Raw genomic sequence first — 21290 nt, forward strand, 5'->3', positions numbered from 1 at the left:
GCAATGGGCCAGGAAGGGAGGCAGTGAGTCACGCTAACAAATGGCTGCTTTGTTTGCGCGGGAGCCGGCCTGACTGGAGCAGTAAATCCGCTGGTTGGCCGAGGGAGCGGCTCTGCCCGGAACTCAGCACTGCTGCGGGGCCTGTGACAGCGAGAACGGCCCCGTCCAGTCTACCAGGGGATGCGTTAGGCGCTCAGTGACCAGGTGCCAAGGGTAACGCAGCCGCACAGCAGCTGGTGGTGGCTGACCCCTGGCAGCGCGGGAGGGGCAGCTCCTGGGCTGCAGTAGGGCTAGGTGTGCCAAGCCAGTGGCTCTGCTGCGAGGGGGGGTTTCCTCTGTCTCCTGGCCATGTCGAAGGTGTTCACCGCCGTGGGATCCAAGTGTCCTTGGATGGGATGTAAAACAGAGCTCCAGGCAGCCTGGTGCTATTAGAGATTGTGACAAAGTGGGACTGTTCTTAATGTTTCCTCTGAATACTGTAGGGGTGCCTCAGTTTCCCCTGTGCATTTCTTAAATCTCTCGATGGTGGGATTAAGGGAGTGTAATTGTTGCAGAGCAAAGGGCCAGGGTACATAAATGGCCGACACTCTGTCTCCTGGCAACTGATGGCCTGGCCCTTCCCCCCTGCAAGGTGAGAGCTGAAGGATTGGAGAACAAAGGAATCCGGTGACCTCCTGGCCCGGGAAAGGGACAAAGCCCAGAGGAGGAGGGGCTGGAGGGGGAGTCAGTTTGGGGCTGGCTGGGGACATGGAGTGAAGTGCAGACGGGGTTGTCTGGCTCACTGCCCCCCAAAATGGACCCGACTGAGGGGTCCTGTTCTCTGTACCTACAAGCTCTGTTTTAGACCATGTTCCTGTCGTCTAATAAACCTCCTGTTTTACTGGCTGGCTGAGAGTCACGTCTGACTGCGGAGTTGGGGTGCAGGACCCTCTGGCTTCCCCAGGACCCCACCTGAGCGGACTCGCTGGAGGAAGCGCACGGAGGGGCAGAGGAAGCTGAATGCTCCGAGGTCAGACCCAGGAAGGTGGAAGCTGTGTGAGCTGTGTGTCCTGCAGACAGGCTGCTCCCGGAGAGGAGACCTCACCAGAGTCCTGACTGGCTTCGAAGGGAGCAGCTCCAGAGCATCGCCCGGAGACTCGGTGACAGAGATCCCTGGCCCCTGCTCTAGAGCCAGACATGACCCCAGCATCCTGGCTGCATCCTGTGCTGGAAATGCGCTTTGCCCCTCTGAGATCCTCCGGGGCTGGGCTGGACCCAGGGTTCCGCTGGTGGGCACAGCACAGCAGGGAGAGCATGAGACAGATCGCTGCCCCTGGGGTCATCACTGGGTCTCGGCACGTGGCTGTGACCGCTGGCAGCACTGGGCGTCCCTGGGCCTGTCCTGTAGTGCCCGGCGATGCTGGGTCTCGGCACGTGGCTGTGACCGCTGGCAGCGCTGGGCGTCCCTGGGCCTGTCCTGCAGTGCCCGGCGATGCTGGGTCTCGGCACGTGGCTGTGACCGTTGGCAGCGCTGGGCGTCCCTGGGCCTGTCCTGCAGTGCCCGGCGATGCTGGGTCTCGGCACGTGGCTGTGACCGCTGGCAGCGCTGGGCGTCCCTGGGCCTGTCCTGCAGTGCCCGGCGATGCTGGGTCTCGGCACGTGGCTGTGACCGCTGGCAGCGCTGGGCGTCCCTGGGCCTGTCCTGTAGTGCCCGGCGATGCTGGGTCTCGGCACGTGGCTGTGACCGCTGGCAGCGCTGGGCGTCCCTGGGCCTGTCCTGCAGTGCCCGGCGATGCTGGGTCTCGGCACGTGGCTGTGACCGCTGGCAGCGCTGGGCGTCCCTGGGCCTGTCCTGCAGTGCCCGGCGATGCTGGGTCTCGGCACGTGGCTGTGACCGCTGGCAGCGCTGGGCGTCCCTGGGCCTGTCCTGCAGTGCCCGGCGATGCTGGGTCTCGGCACGTGGCTGTGACCGCTGGCAGCGCTGGGCGTCCCTGGGCCTGTCCTGCAGTGCCCGGCGATGCTGGGTCTCGGCACGTGGCTGTGACCGCTGGCAGCGCTGGGCGTCCCTGGGCCTGTCCTGCAGTGCCCGGCGATGTTGGGTCTCGGCACGTGGCTGTGACCGTTGGCAGCGCTGGGCGTCCCTGGGCCTGTCCTGCAGTGCCCGGCGATGCTGGGTCTCGGCACGTGGCTGTGACCGCTGGCAGCGCTGGGCGTCCCTGGGCCTGTCCTGCAGTGCCCGGCGATGCTGGGTCTCGGCACGTGGCTGTGACCGCTGGCAGCGCTGGGCGTCCCTGGGCCTGTCCTGCAGTGCCCGGCGATGCTGGGTCTCGGCACGTGGCTGTGACCGCTGGCAGCGCTGGGCGTCCCTGGGCCTGTCCTGCAGTGCCCGGCGATGCTGGGTCTCGGCACGTGGCTGTGACCGTTGGCAGCGCTGGGCGTCCCTGGGCCTGTCCTGCAGTGCCCGGCGATGCTGGGTCTCGGCACGTGGCTGTGACCGCTGGCAGCGCTGGGCGTCCCTGGGCCTGTCCTGCAGTGCCCGGCGATGCTGGGTCTCGGCACGTGGCTGTGACCGCTGGCAGCGCTGGGCGTCCCTGGGCCTGTCCTGCAGTGCCCGGCGATGCTGGGTCTCGGCACGTGGCTGTGACCGCTGGCAGCGCTGGGCGTCCCTGGGCCTGTCCTGCAGTGCCCGGCGATGCTGGGTCTCGGCACGTGGCTGTGACCGCTGGCAGCGCTGGGCGTCCCTGGGCCTGTCCTGCAGTGCCCGGCGATGCTGGGTCTCGGCACGTGGCTGTGACCGTTGGCAGCGCTGGGCGTCCCTGGGCCTGTCCTGCAGTGCCCGGCGATGCTGGGTCTCGGCACGTGGCTGTGACCTCTGGCAGCGCTGGGCGTCCCTGGGCCTGTCCTGCAGTGCCCGGCGATGCTGGGTCTCGGCACGTGGCTGTGACCGCTGGCAGCGCTGGGCGTCCCTGGGCCTGTCCTGCAGTGCCCGGCGATGCTGGGTCTCGGCACGTGGCTGTGACCGCTGGCAGCGCTGGGCGTCCCTGGGCCTGTCCTGCAGTGCCCGGCGATGCTGGGTCTCGGCACGTGGCTGTGACCGCTGGCAGCGCTGGGCGTCCCTGGGCCTGTCCTGCAGTGCCCGGCGATGCTGGGTCTCGGCACGTGGCTGTGACCGCTGGCAGCGCTGGGCGTCCCTGGGCCTGTCCTGCAGTGCCCGGCGATGCTGGGTCTCGGCACGTGGCTGTGACCGCTGGCAGCGCTGGGCGTCCCTGGGCCTGTCCTGCAGTGCCCGGCGATGCTGGGTCTCGGCACGTGGCTGTGACCGCTGGCAGCGCTGGGCGTCCCTGGGCCTGTCCTGCAGTGCCCGGCGATGCTGGGTCTCGGCACGTGGCTGTGACCGCTGGCAGCGCTGGGCGTCCCTGGGCCTGTCCTGCAGTGCCCGGCGATGCTGGGTCTCGGCACGTGGCTGTGACCGCTGGCAGCGCTGGGCGTCTCTGGGCCTGTCCTGCAGTGCCCGGCGATGCTGGGTCTCGGCACGTGGCTGTGACCGCTGGCAGCGCTGGGCGTCCCTGGGCCTGTCCTGCAGTGCCCGGCGATGCTGGGTCTCGGCACGTGGCTGTGACCGCTGGCAGCGCTGGGCGTCCCTGGGCCTGTCCTGCAGTGCCCGGCGATGCTGGGTCTCGGCACGTGGCTGTGACCGCTGGCAGCGCTGGGCGTCCCTGGGCCTGTCCTGCAGTGCCCGGCGATGCTGGGTCTCGGCACGTGGCTGTGACCGCTGGCAGCGCTGGGCGTCCCTGGGCCTGTCCTGCAGTGCCCGGCGATGCTGGGTCTCGGCACGTGGCTGTGACCGCTGGCAGCGCTGGGCGTCCCTGGGCCTGTCCTGCAGTGCCCGGCGATGCTGGGTCTCGGCACGTGGCTGTGACCGCTGGCAGCGCTGGGCGTCCCTGGGCCTGTCCTGCAGTGCCCGGCGATGCTGGGTCTCGGCACGTGGCTGTGACCGCTGGCAGCGCTGGGCGTCCCTGGGCCTGTCCTGCAGTGCCCGGCGATGCTGGGTCTCGGCACGTGGCTGTGACCGCTGGCAGCGCTGGGCGTCTCTGGGCCTGTCCTGCAGTGCCCGGCGATGCTGGGTCTCGGCACGTGGCTGTGACCGCTGGCAGCGCTGGGCGTCCCTGGGCCTGTCCTGCAGTGCCCGGCGATGCTGGGTCTCGGCACGTGGCTGTGACCGCTGGCAGCGCTGGGCGTCCCTGGGCCTGTCCTGCAGTGCCCGGCGATGCTGGGTCTCGGCACGTGGCTGTGACCGCTGGCAGCGCTGGGCGTCCCTGGGCCTGTCCTGCAGTGCCCGGCGATGCTGGGTCTCGGCACGTGGCTGTGACCGCTGGCAGCGCTGGGCGTCCCTGGGCCTGTCCTGCAGTGCCCGGCGATGCTGGGTCTCGGCACGTGGCTGTGACCGCTGGCAGCGCTGGGCGTCCCTGGGCCTGTCCTGCAGTGCCCGGCGATGCTGGGTCTCGGCACGTGGCTGTGACCGCTGGCAGCGCTGGGCGTCCCTGGGCCTGTCCTGCAGTGCCCGGCGATGCTGGGTCTCGGCACGTGGCTGTGACCGCTGGCAGCGCTGGGCGTCCCTGGGCCTGTCCTGCAGTGCCCGGCGATGCTGGGTCTCGGCACGTGGCTGTGACCGCTGGCAGCGCTGGGCGTCCCTGGGCCTGTCCTGCAGTGCCCGGCGATGCTGGGTCTCGGCACGTGGCTGTAACAGCTGGCAGCGCTGGGTGTCCCTGGGCCTGTCCTGCAGTGCCCGGCGACGCCCCGGGGGGCTGGTTAGGGTGGGACAGGATCCCCCATGCAGTGCGTTGCGGTTACCTCTGAGGGGCTGGGAACTGCTGTGCCCGTGCGATGTGGAAGCATGAGCTGCTGTTGTCGCTAGGACTCTGTGCCAGCCTGTCTCTCTGCGGGGTCCCAGGAGACTCTGTAGATAAGAGCCTTTCAGTGCCTTCTGTGTCCCTGTGCCCAGCGGACACATCGGCTGCTGGGTGGGAACGTGCCTTGCTCTGGAGAACCGGGGGAGCCCAGGGCAGAGCCTGGACTGGGTGAAAGGTTTGCGACCCAGGTCTGTTCGCTGTCTCTCGGGCAGAGGCGCAGGCTGGCATAGGACCCACTTGAGGGGGACCGCCGTAATGTGGGAAGGGGCAGCCTGGCTTCCTCATGCAAGTGGAGAGCAGTCCCCCGGCTCTGACTCCATCCCATCAGTCAGCCCCAGCTTTGATCCATGTTGCAGATGATGCTCTGGCTCCGGCTCCAGCAGCTGTGCCCCGGGGCCTCTCCCCTGCTCCAAAGCTGCAGGTGCCCCAGGCCCTGCCTGTGCCCTTTTGCCCCTCCCAGGACCCAGGGGTGACACCTAGCCTATGAGCGCCATGTCAGGGGCTGGTTAGTGTGTCCGGCCCTTGGTCCAGATCCCTTGGAGAGTCGCTGGGACCGCTCCATCTCCAGTGCTCATGCGGCAGCTTGCAGTGCCCAGCGTGGCCCTTTGCCTGCCTGGTGCAGGCCCGGGGAGGTCCGGCCGGGGCACTGGGGTTGAGCTGGGCGTGTGGTGTGCTGGCCTTGTTTTGGGGAGGTGCCATGTGACTGTCCCTGTGTGGGGCAGCGTGCCCTGGCAGGAGCAGTGAGCATGACCAGCATATGAAGGGTTCCCAGGGAGCCAGCAGCCAATGCACCAGCCGTGGCTGTGCCCTGCCCCCTGTCTCGGGACCCCAGTGGCACAGCAAAGCCAAGGGAGGTTAGTAATGGGAGAGGCCCAGCTGCAGCGTGGAGGCCCGATCGATAGTTCCCTGCGTCCCCAGGGCCGTTAATCCATCTCCCGGGCTGATGGCCGGCATGCGGGCCCGGGAGCTCACCCCATTTATCAGCCTGCTTGCTCGCTCCACACAGAGACTGCAGCCAGCCAGGCTGCCAAGCTGCAGAGTGTGCAATGGGGCAAGTTCCTGAATGGAGCAGCCAGTCCTGCGAGCCGTCACACTGAGCCGGGCTGTTGGGTAGGGCGGGGGGGGCCCAGCCTGGGCACCAGGGGGGTAGCTCAGAGCCCCATGTATGTCCCCACAGCTGATGGGCGGTGAAAAGCCCAGGAGCAGCCTGCAGGAGCCCCGCTTCGACTACTCCGGCTGGCAGCCTGCTGAGCTGGACCTCAGTGACTCGGAGCTGCCCCATGTCATCGAGATCTACGACTTCCCGCAGGACTTCGGCACCGCTGACCTGCTGCACATCTTCTGCAGCTACCAGTGAGTCCCCCCGGCCCAGACAGAGACCACCGCCCCCAGAGCCCTGCACGGTCGCTCTGCGCCAGAGGCCAGGAATCTTGTCCCCGACCCTACCCCCAGCAGCCCCCAGCTCTGCAAGCTCCTTTGCCAGATTTGCACGCCCCCGAGATGGCCACAGGGCTCTGGATCGAGGCCTTCCCCAGCCAGTTCCCGCTCCTGCCCGCTGAGCCTCTGGGCTCTGCCTGTCCTCCCTCCCGAAATGGCGCTGCAGAAAGTGCTCCAGCCTTGTCTAGCCCCTCCCCAGGGTCCCTGTCCTTGGCGGCCCCGGTGCCCCCTGTCCCTCGCCCCCACGGTGCTGATGCCATCGGTGCCTCAGATTTCAGCTGCTCGCTCTCCCTGGCAGGAAAAAAGGCTTTGACATCAAATGGGTGGACGACACGCACGCACTGGGCATCTTCTCCAGCCCCATCGCAGGTATGTGCACCTCCAGAGCTGGGGCGGGTGCAGCTGTGAGGCCTCTGGGTAAAGTCCTGCCCATTGCTGGTGCCCAGGCTGGAGTCTCTGCTGAAGGAGCAGCCTGGGTGAGATGGGCAGTGCTGTGTCCACCCGCTCGCCCCCAGGGTGCTAGGCTCTGGGCTCCGTGTGCTGGCCACAGGGCTGGCTGACCTGCCTGGGCTCCTGCTGGGACGGGCAGGGCTGTGGATCAGCGACTGGCAGACAGCCAAGCGACGCTGTTAGTCGTCCGGCGCCATGTCCCCTGCCCGCGGTGGGAAAGGCTGGCCGCTGAGACTGCCAGCTGTGGCTGCTGGGGTGTTCTTGGGTGTGCCCTGCCCCCACCTGGCACAGCCTGGGGCTGGTTTCGTTGCTCTGCTGTTGCCTGTGGGGCGTGGGGAGGCTGGGTCCAGGTGCCCCGGCACTGGTCTCTGGGTGGGCATGGGCGGCATGGGCATGGCACAGAAATGGGACCTTGCCCGGCGTGCTCCTTTTCCCTTACCGCAAGGGCAGGCTGGGCAGGGCACTGCTGAGCCTGGGGGCCAAGGAGCTGGGAGAGCCCTGTTGGTCCCTGTTCTCAGGGCTTGCCCGGCAGGCTCCCCGGCTCTTGGTGCAGCTCCCTTGGGGGTCCCTCCCTGACTCTGGCCCCCGCCCTCTTCCCGCAGCGCGCGACGCCCTGAGCAGCAGGCATGTGATGGTGAAGACCCGGCCCCTGGCGCAAGGCACAAGAGCAGCCAAAGCCAAAGCCAGGGCTTGTGCTGGTGAGTGCGGAGGGGGGCGACCTCCCCATCCCAGCTGCTGGGCTCCAGGAGTGGAGTCATCACATGGGAATGCTGCTGCAAGGGTCTGGGGCCGCACAGCGCCCAGATCGCGGCTCAACTGGCCCACGGGCAGGGCAGTGTTGGAGCCAGGAGAGAGCTGTACCTCCCCCGTGCTGTGCTCAGAGTGCCCTGCAGGGTCAGGGTGCGTGGGACTGGCCATGGATGCCAGCGTCTGGTTCGGTCTGCCGTGATCCCCTGGGAACAGGTGGCTGCTTGCTCCAGGCCCGGTGCTAAGTGGCCTGGCACGGGGAGGACAGCTGCCTGCATGGCCCAGAGCAGGGAGGTGCCCACGGGGCGGGGACCGGACAGGGAGCAGGGCTAGGACTCATCTGGCCCCAGTGCAGCCAGCCGCATGGGGGAGCCCACTGTAGACAGGGCCCTGGCGTCTGGCAGCGATCACAGTGCGGGGCGGGTTAGCGCTCCCCACAGCCAGGCCTGGGACACGCGTCCCTGCTAGCTCCGTGCTGCAGTCCCTGGGGTGATGGCTATCTCCTCTCTCCAGACTTCCTGCAGCCAGCGAAAGAGCGTCCGGAGACGTCTGCGGCCCTGGCCCGGAGGCTGGTGATCGGAGCCCTCGGAGTGCGGAGCAACCAGAGCCGAGCCGAGCGCGAGGCCGAGCGCAAGAAGCTGCAGGAGGCCCGAGGTTGGCTCCTAGCTGCTGCTTTCCTGCTGCGGGGTGTGGAGCTGCCCCTTCATCCCTGCAGCCTGGGCTGTTCGGCTTGCAGGCGCTGGGGGTGGCATGTCGGGGCAGTGGGGGCATGCAGGGGTTTCTCAGCCGTCTGCTGCACGCTGCCCGCTTGCTGCTGCTGGCTGTTCAGGGAGAGCCTGGCCCAGGCCTCGCTGTCTGCTTGTGGAGAGCCGACAGGCTGGCTGGCTGCACCTGCAGCCACGCTGGGATCTGTGCTTGCGTGGGAGAACCCGGGGAGCTGCAGGTGCTGCGGGAAGCAGTGCTGGTGTTCAGTGCTCTTCACTAGGGGGCGGCTGACCCCTGACCCTGGGCCCTGCCCCCAATTCGGGCCCTATCCCAGGCATTCTGGCCAAATTCCCTCTGTGGAAGGTAAATCCCCCTGCCGTTTGTGTGGGGGGTTAGGCATTGGCCCCAGCCCACCCCAGAGGCGGCTGCAGCTTCGTGGGTGGGGAAGTGCGGGCGGAGCGGCTGGTGAAAGGCTGTGGCACGGTGGTGCTGGGCAGCGTTGGTTAGATGCCAGTTTGTGCTACGCCCTGGCCCTTGGCCGCTCTGGGAGTTGGGCAAGCAGTGAGCCCGGGCAGCGGAGCCCCACGACCCGCCCCTGCGCTTCAGCTCCATGCCCACCTCGTTCCTGGCACAGCTTGGTGCTGCCAGGACGTGGGCCAGGCTTTGGGCAAATGCTGCCCACATGGCCAGTCCGGGCACTCCTTCCCTCCCCACACGGGGATGCAGGGTTGGTGGGGAAGCCATTCCCCCAGCTCACTGGCCAAGCTGCCTGGCTCCTAGCCCCGCCGGGGGCCACTCTGTGCTGCTTCACAGACCAGAGCACGGTGGGGCCAGGAACAAATCCTGGGTCCTGCCTCGTGTAACCCCAGCAGGCCCCACACTTGCATTTGGCGAGTCCCTGGGGCTGGCGGCTCCCCCAGATTGTCCGGTGGCTCCTGGCCCTGCCCGCCCGGGGCTGCACACTCCTGCCCCCGTCCTGGCTTAGCCCGCTCCACCAGCCCTCCTCCCACGTCAGCACTGCACGGCCTGGCTCCTGTCTGCCCTGCCCCATCTGTCGCTGGGTGCGTGCGCTGGGTGAGGTTGGCCCAGGGCATTGTGCGGTGCCAGCTCCTCTCTGGTCCTGCCCGCAGGCTTTCCTCTCGCTCTGAGGCGGGGTCCCTGTGCCATGGTGCCCTCACCCGCCACTTGCTGGTGCTTGCAGCCCCTCCCCCATTTAGTGCCTGCTGCAAATCTCATTGCCTGTCTTGGCTAGCTCCGGGAGAACATGGTGGGGCCTGTTCCCTGCAGTGCCCCCCGGGCCTTGCCCAGCTCAGCCCTTTGTTGCTGGTTGAAGGGGGAGCGCTCTGCCTAGGGGTGTGCAGGCAGCTCTGGGAAGGGGGAGCGGGTTCTCCACCCCAGGACCTGTCTTCGGCTCCACGGTTTGCAGCCCCTCTACAGCCCCACCTGGGGCAGCATCTGGCAATCGGCTGGGCTGCTGGGCAGAGCCTGCTGCAGGCTGTCAGTCTGCCCGGCCCCCTCTGGCAGGCATGGCAGCTGGCTCGCGGCCCTCCAGCTGCAACGGCCAGATAACCGGTGATGGAGCGAGCCGGGCGGGCCAGGAAACAGACCGAGTGTAACAAGGTCACGGTGAATGTCCAGAGCGTGTCTGTCTGTCATGAGCATGGAACGGGCCAGGAGATTAACCCTTACCTGTCTGCCTGCCACGAGAGCACTCTGCCCATTCTGTGGTGTGCCCATGTGTGCCTGCCTGCCCGTGCAGACCCTCGCCCCCTGCCCAGGCCCCCTCCCTCCTGCCCACTTGTGGGCTGGTGTTAGTGCTCTCTGGGACTAGGAGTCCCTGCCACTCTTACCCAGGGCATATGGTGCTGCCTGGGGGGGGAGGGGAGGGGCACAGTGGCAGGGAAAAGCCTGGAGCTGAGCAGAGACTTCCCATTCCTGTGGGTCCACCCCACTGCGCCCCTCGGAATAGCTGAGTGAGGGGCCCCCTCAGGCCAGGGGCAACTGCCCTCCCCACCTGCCTCTGGCAGCAGGTGCATTTCTCCTGGGCTGCAGGGATCAGCTCGTGCCACTAGGTGGAGCCCAAGCAGTGCGCTCGGTGTGGGGCACCAGAGCCAGCTCACAGGTGGGGGTGACAGACAGGCTGGAAGCTCCCAGGCCCCCCTTTCCGGCCCTCTGCCTCACTGCTCTCAGCCCCGAGAGCCCCTGCCCGTCTAGTGGACGGCCTGGGAGGGGTGCTGCAGTAGGGTAGCAGGAGCGGGGGGCATGGGACATGGGACACGCTGTGGCTGGGACAGCCGGGGCTGGTGCGGGCCCTTGCTCGGAACCCAGGGGCCTGGAGCCAAGCTTCACCCTCCCTCCCTTGTCTCTGCAGAGAGAAAGCGCCTGGAGAACAAGCAGCGGGAGGACATCTGGGAAGGCCGGGACTGAGCCAGGGCTGCAGCAGAGACGACCGGAGCACCCAGGGCTGCTGGCAGGCACATGATGGGGGGCACTGTGGTGCCATGGGTTTCAGATGCCAGTGCAGCCCAGTGCCAGCTGCACCCACGCAGGCTGGCCAGGCTGTGTCAGAGGGGGGAAGGGGAGAGGCCTGTCTGGAGCCTGGCGCGGGGGAAGCGGGGTCTGGCTGACAAAACACAGCAGCTGTTTGTATTAGGACTCTTAGTGGGGGAGCCTGGCAGGCCCTGCCACCGGCTGTGTGCACCCCTGGAGGGGTGTGGGGGCTGGCAGGCCCTGCTGCCAGCTGTGTGCACACTGGAAGGGGGCCTTGGCCTGCCCCGTCCCCGTCCCTTGCCCTTTGAGACCCTGGAGTACGGGGAGTCAGTGATCTGGGGCAGGAAGGGTTTGAACGCTGGGCTGGGGCAGCGAGAGCTCAGCTGAGTCTGGTGGCTGTGCCCTGTGCCTGGCACTGCCCAGGCTATGCTGGTGCTGGGTAACGCTGTCCTGACACACTGGCTGCAGCCTCGTTTGCTGCTGGGAACGTGGCCTCCAGGCTGCCCAGCTCGCTCTCAAGATGGTAACCCCCTTGATCCCTGCAGCAGCCTGGACCATGCAAACAGCCCTAGGCAGCAGGAGGGGATTTTGCAGGACTCTGCGTGAGCTGTGCTTTGGTGAGCCGTGCCGTGCTGTGCTGTGCCGAGCCGAGCCAACGCAGCCTGGGGGCGTGCCAAGCATGAGTGAGGGAGAAGCCGTGTGAGATGGAGATTCCCTGTCCTTTATTTTGCTATTAAATTGCCTGGTTTTTACACTGCCCAGAGGCTCCGGGCTGCAGATCTCTGTAGTTACCCCTCGTAACCCTGGCAAAGGAGTGATATGGGGGGCAGAGGGAGCTACGCTCCCTTGCAACTGGCCATCTCAGCACCTGGAGAGGCTGTTTAGGACAGTGGCAGAAGTGCAGGAGCTGGGTATTCCTGGTGAAATGGTCAGTAGTGAAATGGTTAATGTATGGACATTTAACACAGTATTAGGTTTCAGAGTGAACAGCTTCAACGCGATGGGCTCAAACTGGCATTGCAGGGTCAGGTTCTCGCGGGGAGGGCGTGGTGCTGTAAGGGCGGGAGCCCCCCGTGCCATGCACTGGGAGTCAGGGGTACTGTTCTGCCTGCAGAGCACACAGCAGGTGCGCACCGGAGGCCTTTTGCACTGCCCGGGCATCTCTCCTGCCCTGTGGGATGGGGCCTGGACAGCAAGGGGTTAACAATGTCAACCTGAATGAGAGGTGAGATAGGCAGGCACTGGGGAACCCTCCCTCCCTCAGCACTTGGAGCCGCTGGCTGCCCTCGCCCCTGGCCTAGCTGGCCCCTGGCCCTGCCCTGCCCTGGCTACTGCACCAGTTCGGGTCCCACATGCCACTTTCCTGAACGTTTTTATAGAAAACCCAAACCCTTTCTGCTCAGTCACTCTGAGAAGGAGCCCCAGGGCTGCAGTCCGTGCGCAGGGTCCTGCAGGCTGCGGGGCCGGTGAGACGCCTCCCGGATACCTTGGGAAACGGGACAGTTTCAAGGGGATTTCAGTCAGACCCTCCTGGTGTTTCCCAGCCAGGGCCCGACCCCAGGAGGTCCCACCTAGGATGGGGCACTGGGGAAGTTGGGGCCTGCTGGGAAGCTCCCTACAAGCTGGTCCCATCTCAGAGCTCTGTGAGCGCCGGGCCGGGCTGTCACGGGCTCTCAGGTCGTGCCCACTCCTGGCCCGTACAGTCCCTGGGGAAACCCCTTCAGTGTGACAGCCCTTCTCAGGGGTCCACTCTTTCTCGGAAGCCCCTCTGCCTCCTGGAGCCGCACCTCTCTGAGCCTTAGCCCACCTGTCTCTCGGCGTGGGCCCCTCAGGGAGTCCACTCGCTCTGGAGCCTCCACTCCCAGAGGGAATAATGCCCCCTGTTCTCTAGACCAGAGCGACTATCAGCTGGCGTCAAACAGGAGGGTTTATTGAGCGTCTGAACACAATATAGGAAACTCTCAGGGCTGTCAGGCCTGGCCTCCCTCAGCACAGCACATCCAAGTCTCCCCTGCATCCAGGGGAGTTCTGCTTGCTCCCTTTCTCCAGCGCTGAGCCCCCCTGCTGCCCAGCTGGGCATCCAATATCACCGACCCCAAGCCCCCCTCTGTCCATTGTCTTCTCTCCAGGTAAACAGGGTCACCTGAGCCTCCTCCGTCCTCTGGCCCCCTCTGGCCAGCCTGGCTGGTCAGGTCACCGGGGTCCTCTCTCCGCAGCCCATTGTCCTCCCACTGGCCAGAACCGGCTGTGACTCCCGAGCTGGGCCTCCGGGTCCCCAGGTCACCAGTCGCTGGGGTTTCCATTCTCCAGGCCATTGGCCGGGGTCCCAAGTTCCCTCGCTAGTCCTGTGTCCTAACAAACCCCCTCTCCCATCTCCTCGTTAAACCAGTAACACCCAGGGACACTGAGTTCCACCCCTTCAGCATGCAAACCATTGACAAAACCAAGAAAATCCCCCCCTTTGTCGCACGGGCCCGCTCGGGGGCTCCCGGGGGAACGTGGCCGGCGGGCAAGCAGGCGGGGCACCCTGCCTCTGAAGGAACGGCTCCAGCAGTGAGCTGGCAGCCGCTGTGCCCTGTGACCACCACATCCCGTAAATAGCAGCCAACACTTAGTGCAGCACGAGCGTCGGCTTCCGCCTCTGTCTGTCGGAAAGGTCACGGGCTGGTTTCCGGGCACTTGGCCACGGAGCAGCCCCAAACAAGGGGCCGTGTGTGCTGTGTGCACAGGGGAGGAGAGCGGTCGAGAGCCCTGGCACTGAGCTGGGTCTGGACCTGGGCAGCAGGGACCTCGGGGGAACAGCTCCACTGACTCCTGCTCCTGCTGGGCCCAGCTCTAGCTGGATGCAGCTGCCAGGGCTGGGGATGGGTGCTGGCAGTGCCCAGAGGGCCGGGGAAGGTGAGGGCTGCTGTGCCAAGAGGTGCTGCCTGGGGCCCGTAGGCGGCAAGGCGCAGTGGGCACCATGCTCCTGCTGCCACTGTGGCGGGGCACATCTCCCCCTAGCGCCCTGGCAGGGCTAAGGGGGCAGTGAAGGCAGCCCAGGTGGAGGCCCTGCTGCGCTCTCCCAGGGACTCTGGCCATGTGCAGGGCCTGGCCGCTGCACCGAGTGTCAGGAAGGTGCAGGTCCCAAGGACGCCCTCCTGGCAGGAATGTGCTGGCCTCCTGCCCAGAACAGCGGGGTGTGCCCTGTCTAGGAAGGGGCAGACGCAGCCCCTCTGTGGGACGTGTCATGTGGGCAGCATTCCGGGACATGGGCGGGCAGGCGGGTGGCTTCCTGCCCAGCACCATGGGACCTGCTTTTCCTGGCGCTCGCAGTAGCTCTAACCACCTGCCAGCCTTGGGCCCCTCCTGCTCCTTGGAGACAGCTTCCTTCTGCTCTGAGCTGCTGCTTGTCCCTGGATGGCAGGTGTGGCCTGGCAGGGAGCCTAAGGTTCCTCTGCCCCATTCATACCACGCTGCCCTTGGGAGACAGGACCCGCGTGGGGATGGGGCCAGTCCCACTGCCCCCAGGAGCCCTGGACTGGGCTTCTTGGGTGACCTGCCCATGGACCCCATTTCCCCAGCCCGTCAGGCCGGGCGCTCGTGCCCTGCCCAGGGCATTGTGCCCCCAGCAAGAGACACGTCTGTCTGTCTAGCAGGACGGCAGCTCCTGGTCCAGGGGCAGGGAGTTCACGCAGCCCCTGGCTCGCCTGGGCAGTGCTGTTCCCTTCACTCAGCCCCTAGCAATGCCCTTAGCCGCCCCCTTGTCCGTGTGTCCTGAGCTGGGCTGACAGCAGCCAGATGCCCTGCCTTGTGTCAGGCTCTATTTACTGTCCAGCATGTCTCCTGATGTTTGTCTCTTCTGGACGTTAAACAGCCATGCCCCATGGCCTCTCTCCCCACAGGTCCTGTAGAGGTGACTGGGAGAGGAAGATGGGGCTGGGGGATCTCTGGAAACTTACCCTCTTCCCTGCACTGCCCCTGAGGCTCTGGCACGGGCCCCTGTCCCAGGTAGGTACTGGGCTCGAGGGACTGTTGGTCTGACCCAGTCTGGCCATGCTCATGGTCTGCTGTAACCTTTCTGAGCAGAGGCTCTGAGAACTGAGCAGATGGCCAGCCGTGGGCACTGCTGCCCTTCAGTGACATCATTGCGCTTTCTATCCCATTCGTTACCCACCCTAACCATGGGGCCGTGTGGCTGGCAGCTGCTGCCCCATCAGCAGCTTGCACTGAGCTGGCCAGAGCCATGCTCTCGTCTCTTCTCGGAGCAGCTTCAATTCATCTAGAACCAGGCAATGGGTATCAACGGTTCCTGGTTTACTGCGCGCTTGCCGGCACCAAATTTCAGCTGCCGTCGTGCTGCCAGCTCCCCTCACTCGGCCCCCAGCCCTCTCTGGGCCCGACGACCCGAACTAACGCTGGGGCCTTGGGCAATGAGCAGGGGGCTGGACTAGATGACCTCCTGAGGTCCCTTCCAACCCTGATATTCTATGAATGTGGCCCCCTCCTTCACCAGCCGCTTTCCCAGCTCCTTGGCAGCAGTGCGCGTGGCCGGCCTGCTCCTTGGGCTGCCGGACGCTGCTCACTGTGTGACCATGTTCAGTGTCAGCCAAGCTTGACGCCTGGGCACCTGCACAGAAGTGTCAGCCGGCGCCGCCAGGACCAGGGCAGGGGCATAAGTCAGTTTGTCCATGTTAAAGAATTCATACAGCCCTGCACTGGAGAGGCTGGGGGGAGGGGCGTCACCCTGCTGCCAGGGTTGTGCCTTTTGCCCTCCCTGCAATCCGGCCACATCTGGATCTGAAAAACCCCTGTTCACATGGGTGCCAGAGACCTGCTAGCCCTGGCCTAGAGTCCAGGATTCCTGCCTGTCTGCATTCTTCTGCGGTCCAAGCTGTGAACCCCCAGCAAAGCGTGTGTCTCACCTGTGCCATTGTCTGGCCCACAGGGAGGATGACAACCTACTACTGCTGTCAGTTACTCAGTTAGCTCAAGCGGCAGACCTGTGTGCGATGGCCCTGAAGGTCTGCTGCCCCAGACGGGTGTCAATATAGGGCGGTGTGATGGAATTTGTGGGTTTCTCAGTTTGCTTTTGTAAAAAGCTAATAATGACACACACAGTGAAAGTGCAGTGAGGGCCGTCCCGCACTCCAAGCGGGACCGTGGGTGGCCTGTGCAAAGTTTGCAGATGACACAAAAATGGTGGAGTGGCGAGCAAGGGCAGGGTGCGTGTACAGCGTGACTGCACGAGCTGGACTCCTGGGAACAACGTGCGCGTTAAATGCAGTCGCATGCGAGGTGCTAAGGCTGGGAACCAGGCATAGGGGTCAGGCTGACCGGCTGGCGGGCGGTGGCCTGGAAAGCAGTGACTCAGGAGAGGACTGGGGGGACATGAACCCAACTGACCAGGGCTCCCAGCAGGGCCCTGCAGCGAAGAGGAGCGTGAACCGCGCTGTGTCCCTGGGGAGTGGCAGTCGGAGCAGGGAGGGGCCGTTACCTCCGTATAGTGCCGTAGGGAGCCGTTTGGGGAGGGAGTAACCCACAGGGGAGGGCGTTGGGCCCCCGGGCCGGCTCCTCACCCCCTGCAATCCTGGAGTCGCTCTGGCCACGGGCACTGCCGGCCAGCAGCTGTAAGTGGTGCCCCTGGCTGCAGGGCAACCTGCTCTGCCGGAGGGCGGCACCTGGCTGTGTCCTGCCCATCAGGTGTCTCGGTGTGTGTCCTGCCCCTGGCACAATGGGGCACAGCCAGTGGGGAAGGCCCAGCAGGGCTGGGGCAGTGGCAGGGAGAAGGCCAGAGGCCCTGGCTGTCCCCAGGGCTGCTCCTTTGTTTAGGGGTTGAGGGTGCAGCTGCCCAGTTGGGTGGAGCCGGGTGCAGGCACCCCATTGCCCATGGCAGCTCCAGCTGGGGTGCGGCAGAGGAGGGGTCCTGGCTTTGTGGGCTGTTGCTGCCACAGGCTACCTGGGCCAGAGCCAGTCGGCTGGGCACCCTGTGTGGCTGCAGGAGAGGGGGGGAGCTCTGGGGGGGCTGCCGAAGGCTGGGGTGGGGGATTGCTTCCTGTGTGGCTGCAGGAGAGGGGGGGAGCTCTGGGGGGGCTGCCGAGGGCTGGGGTGGGGGATTGCTTCCTGTGTGGCTGCAGGAGAGGGGGGGAGCTCTGGGGGGGCTGCCGAGGGCTTGGGTGGGGGATTGCTTCCTGTGTGGCTGCAGGAGAGGGGGGGAGCTCTGGGGGGGCTGCCGAGGGCTGGGGTGGGGGATTGCTTCCTGTGTGGCTGCAGGGGCCTGGTCCCCAAGTCCCAGGACAGGCGTGTACACGCGCGCACGCAGCGGGCAAAGGCGGTGCCCACACACTCGTCTTGCTGAGCTGACAGCTCTGTCTCTGTCCCCTGCAGGCTCTACCGCCCCCGCTCCCCAGCCCCAGCTCTGGGACTAGGCAACAGGTGCCTCCCTCCACACCCACCATGCCACAGGGGCGGGCAGCTCCCTAGAGATCAAGACCAGAAGTGACCCCTGTGATCAGTCCAGCTGCACAGGGCAAAGCCCCCCTCCCCCCCCCGCCCTGATGTAACGCTGGTCTGGGGGAAAGAGGGGGGGCACCTGTGTGATGAAGTGGGACTGTTCTTAATGGTTCCTCTGAATAGTGTGGGGGTGCCTCAGTTTCCCCTAGGCAGTTCTTAAGTATCTAGGGGGTGGGATAAGGGTGTATGATCATTGCAGAGCCCTAGAGGGCAGGTGTTGCAGGGGTCTGGACACAGACAATGGCCGACACCCTGTTTCCTGGCCACTGGTGGCCTGGGCCCTTCCCCCCTGTGAGGTGAGAGCTAAAGGGTTGGAGAACAAAGGAATCGGGTGACCTCCTGGCCTGGGAAAGGGACAAAGCCCAGAGGAGGAGGGGCTGGAGGGATTTGCAGTTTGGGGCTGGCTGAGACATGGAGTGAAGGGCAGACGTGGTTGTCTGGCTCACTGCCCCCCAAAATGGACCCAGCTGAGGGGTCCTGTTCTCTGCACCTACAAGCTCTGTTCTAGACCGTGTTCCTGTCGTCTAATAAACCTCTGTTTTCCTGGCTGGCTGAGAGTCACATCTGACTGCGGAGTTGGGGTGCAGGACCCTCTGGCTTCCCCAGGACCCTGCCTGGGCGGACTCGCTGTGGGAAGCGCACAGAGGGACAGAGGATGCTGAATGCTCTGAGGTCAGACCCAGGAAGGTGGAAGCTGTGTGAGCTGTGGGTCCTGAAGACAGGCTGCTTACAGAAAGAAGACTGCCCCAGAGTCCTGACTGGCTTCAGGGGGAGCAGTTCCAGAGCATCTCCCAGGGACTTGGTGACAAGGGGTGCCTCAGTTTCCCCTATGCAGTTCTTAAGTCTCTAGGGGGTGGGATAAGGGGCTGTAATTGTTGCAGAGCAAAGGGCCAGGGTACGTAAATGGCCGATACTCTGTCTCCTGTCCACTGATGGCCTGGGCCCTTCCCCCCTGCAAGGTGAGAGCTAAATAGATTCATAGATATCTAGGTCAGAATGGACCATTGTGATCATCTAGTCTGACCTCCTGCACAACGGAGGCCACAGAATTTCACCCACCCCTCCTGCAAAAAACCTCACACCTATATCTGTGCTACTGAAGTCCTCAAATCTTAGTTTAAAGACTTCAAGGAGCAGAAAATCCTCCAGCAAGTGACCTGTGCCCCATGCTACAGAGGAATGCAGAAAACCTCCAGGGCCTTCCAATCTGCCCTGGAGGAAAATTCCTTCCCGACCCCAAATATGGCGATCAGCTAAACCCTGAGCACGTGGGCAAGATTCATCAGCCAGATACTACAGAAAATTCTTTCCTGGGTAACTCAGATCCCACCGTATCTAATATCCCATCACAGGCCATTGGGCCTATTTACCATGAATATTTAATTACCAAAACCATGTTATCCCATCATACCATCTCCTCCATAAACTTATCGAGTTTAATCTTGAAGCCAGATAGATCTTTTGCCCCTACTGCTTCCCTTGGAAGGGCTGTTCCAGAACTTCACTCCTCTGATGGTTAGAAACCTTTGTCTAATTTCTAGTCTAAATTTCCTGGTGGCCAGTTTATATCCATTTGTTCTTGTGTCCACATTGATACTGATCTTAAATAATTCCTCTTCCTCTCCGGTATTTATCCCTCTGATATATTTATAGAGAGCAATCCTATCTCCCCTCAAACTTCTTTTGGTTAGGCTAAACAAGCCAAGCTCCTTGAGTCTCCTTTCGTAAGACAAGTTTTCCATTCCTCGGATCATCCTAGTAGCCCTTCTCTGCACCTGTTCCAGTTTGAATTCATCCTTCTTAAACATGGTAGACCAGAACTGCACACAGTATTCCAGGTGAGGTCTCACCAGTGCCTTGATAACGGTACTAAAACCTCCTTATCCCTACTGGAAATACCTCTCCTGATGCATCCCAAGACCACATTAGCTTTTTTCACGGCCATATCACATTGGCGGCTCATAGTCATCCTATGATCAACCAATACTCCAAGGTCCTTCTCCTCCTCCGTTACTTCTAATTGATGCATCCCCAGCTTATAACTAAAATTCTTGTTATTAATCCCTAAATGCATGACCTTACACTTCTCACTATTAAATTTCATCCTATTACTAGTACTCCAGTTTACAAGGTCATCCAGATCTTCCTGTATGATATCCTGGTCCTTCTCTGTATAGGCAATATCTCCCAGCTTTGTATCATCCGCAAACTTTATTAGCACACTCCCACTTTTTGTGCCGAGGTCAGTAATAAAAAGATTAAATAAGATTGGTCCCAAAACCGATCCCTGAGGAACTCCACTGGTAACCTCCCTCCAGCCTGACAGTTCACCTTTCAGTAGGACCCGTTGTACTCTCCCCTTTAACCAATTCCTTATCCACCTTTCAATTTTCCTATTGATCCCCATCTTATCCAATTTAACTAATAATTCCCCATGTGGCATGATATCAGATGCCTTACTGAAATCGAGGTAAATTAGATCCACTGCGTTTCCTTTGTCTAAAAAATCTGTTACCTTCTCAAAGAAGGAGATCAGGTTGGTTTGGCACGATCTACCTTTTGTAAAACCATGTTGTATTTTGTCCCATTTACTTCAATGTCCTTAACTACTTTCTCCTTCAAATTTTTCCCAAGACCTTGCCTACTACAGATGTCAAACTAACAGGCCTATAATTACCCGGATCGCTTTTTTTCCCTTTCTTAAAAATAGGAACTATGTTAGCAATGCTCCAATCATATGGTACAACCCCTGAGTTTACAGATTCATTAAAAACTCTTGCTAATGGGCTTGCAATTTTGGGTGCCAATTCCTTTAATATTCTTGGATAACAATTATCTGGACCCCCCGATTTAGTCCCATTAAGCTGTTTGAGTTTTGCTTCTACCTCAAATATGGTAATGTCTACCTCCATCTCCTCATTCCCATTTGTCATGCTACCATTATCCCTAAGATCCTCTTTAGCCTTATTAAAGACTGAGGCAAAGTATTTGTTTAGATATTGGACCATGCCTAGATTATCCTTAACCTCCACTCCATCCTCAGTGTTTAGCGGTCCCACTTCTTCTCTTGGTTTTCTTCTTACTGACATGGCTACAGAACCTTTTACTATTGGTTTTAATTCCCTTTGCAAGGTCCAACTCTACTTGACCTTTAGCCTGTCTCACTTTATCCCTACATGTTCTGACCTCAAGAAGGTACCTTTCCTTGCTGATCCCTCCCATCTTCCACTCCCTGTATGCTTTCTGCTTTTTCTTAATCACCTTAAAGGGTTGGAGAACAAAGGAATCAGGTGACCTCCTGGCCCGGGAAAGGAACAAAGCCCAGAGGAGGAGGGGCTGGAGGGAGTTTCAGTTTGGGGCTGGCTGGGACATGGAGTGAAGGGCAGACGGGGTTGTCTGGCTCACTGCTCCCCAAAATGGACCCAGCTGAGGGGTCCCGTTCTCTGCACCTACAAGCTCTGTGTTAGACCCTGTTCCTGTCGTCTAATAAACCTCCTGTTTTACTGCCTGGCTGAGAGTCACGTCTGACTGTGGAGTTATGGGGCAGAGGATGGGCAGACTCGCTGTGGGAAGCGCACGGAGGGGCAGAGGATGCTGAATGCTCTGCGGTCAGACCCAGGAAGGTGGAAGCCGGGTGAGCTGTGTGTCCTGCAGACAGGCTGCTCCCAGAAAGGAGACTTCCCCAGAGTCCTGCCTGGCTTCGTAGGGAGCAGTTCCAGAGCATCGCCTGGGGACTCCGTGATACCCCGCCACCGGGTCCACTGGGCCGAGGGTTCATGGCTCACTGGTAAGGACGCACACAGCAGCACTGGTGTGAGCGGGGCTGGGTTCTGGGCTGCCATGGGTCAGTCTCTGCAAGGCCTAGGTTCAGTGGTTGTTCCCCAGGCAGCTACTTCCAGCCTGTGATCACCCCACAACCTTGGTCAGGCTGCAGCCGCTCCATGAGCCCGAGCCCCCAAGGCAGGTTTCTCGGCCTTTAATCTGCCATGTGGCCCCTCACCCGTTATCAGCCTCCTGCTCAGCCCCCCCAGCCCCAGTGCCCCGCTTTGCGCTGGCCCCAGCGACCCGCTTGGCTCCGGC

At 62.8% G+C, this 21290-nt stretch overlaps 1 protein-coding gene across 2 annotated transcripts in view; it reads left to right on the plus strand.

Annotated features, from left to right (window-relative positions):
• R3HCC1L (R3H domain and coiled-coil containing 1 like) overlaps positions 1 to 11476 on the plus strand; it is a 52666-nt gene extending 41190 nt beyond the window's left edge. For both annotated transcript variants that reach the window (XM_077823376.1, XM_077823375.1), the window contains 5 exons: positions 6067 to 6242; positions 6625 to 6695; positions 7379 to 7474; positions 8037 to 8177; positions 10600 to 11476. In XM_077823376.1, the coding sequence (XP_077679502.1) occupies positions 6067 to 6242; positions 6625 to 6695; positions 7379 to 7474; positions 8037 to 8177; positions 10600 to 10655 (540 nt within the window). In that variant the 3' untranslated portion in view covers positions 10656 to 11476. The remainder of the gene's footprint in view (positions 1 to 6066; positions 6243 to 6624; positions 6696 to 7378; positions 7475 to 8036; positions 8178 to 10599) is intronic.
• Positions 11477 to 21290: the final 9814 nt, after the last annotated feature.

The sequence above is a fragment of the Eretmochelys imbricata genome, chromosome 7 (assembly GCF_965152235.1).
Source record: "Eretmochelys imbricata isolate rEreImb1 chromosome 7, rEreImb1.hap1, whole genome shotgun sequence".
NCBI lineage: Eukaryota > Metazoa > Chordata > Testudines > Cheloniidae > Eretmochelys > Eretmochelys imbricata.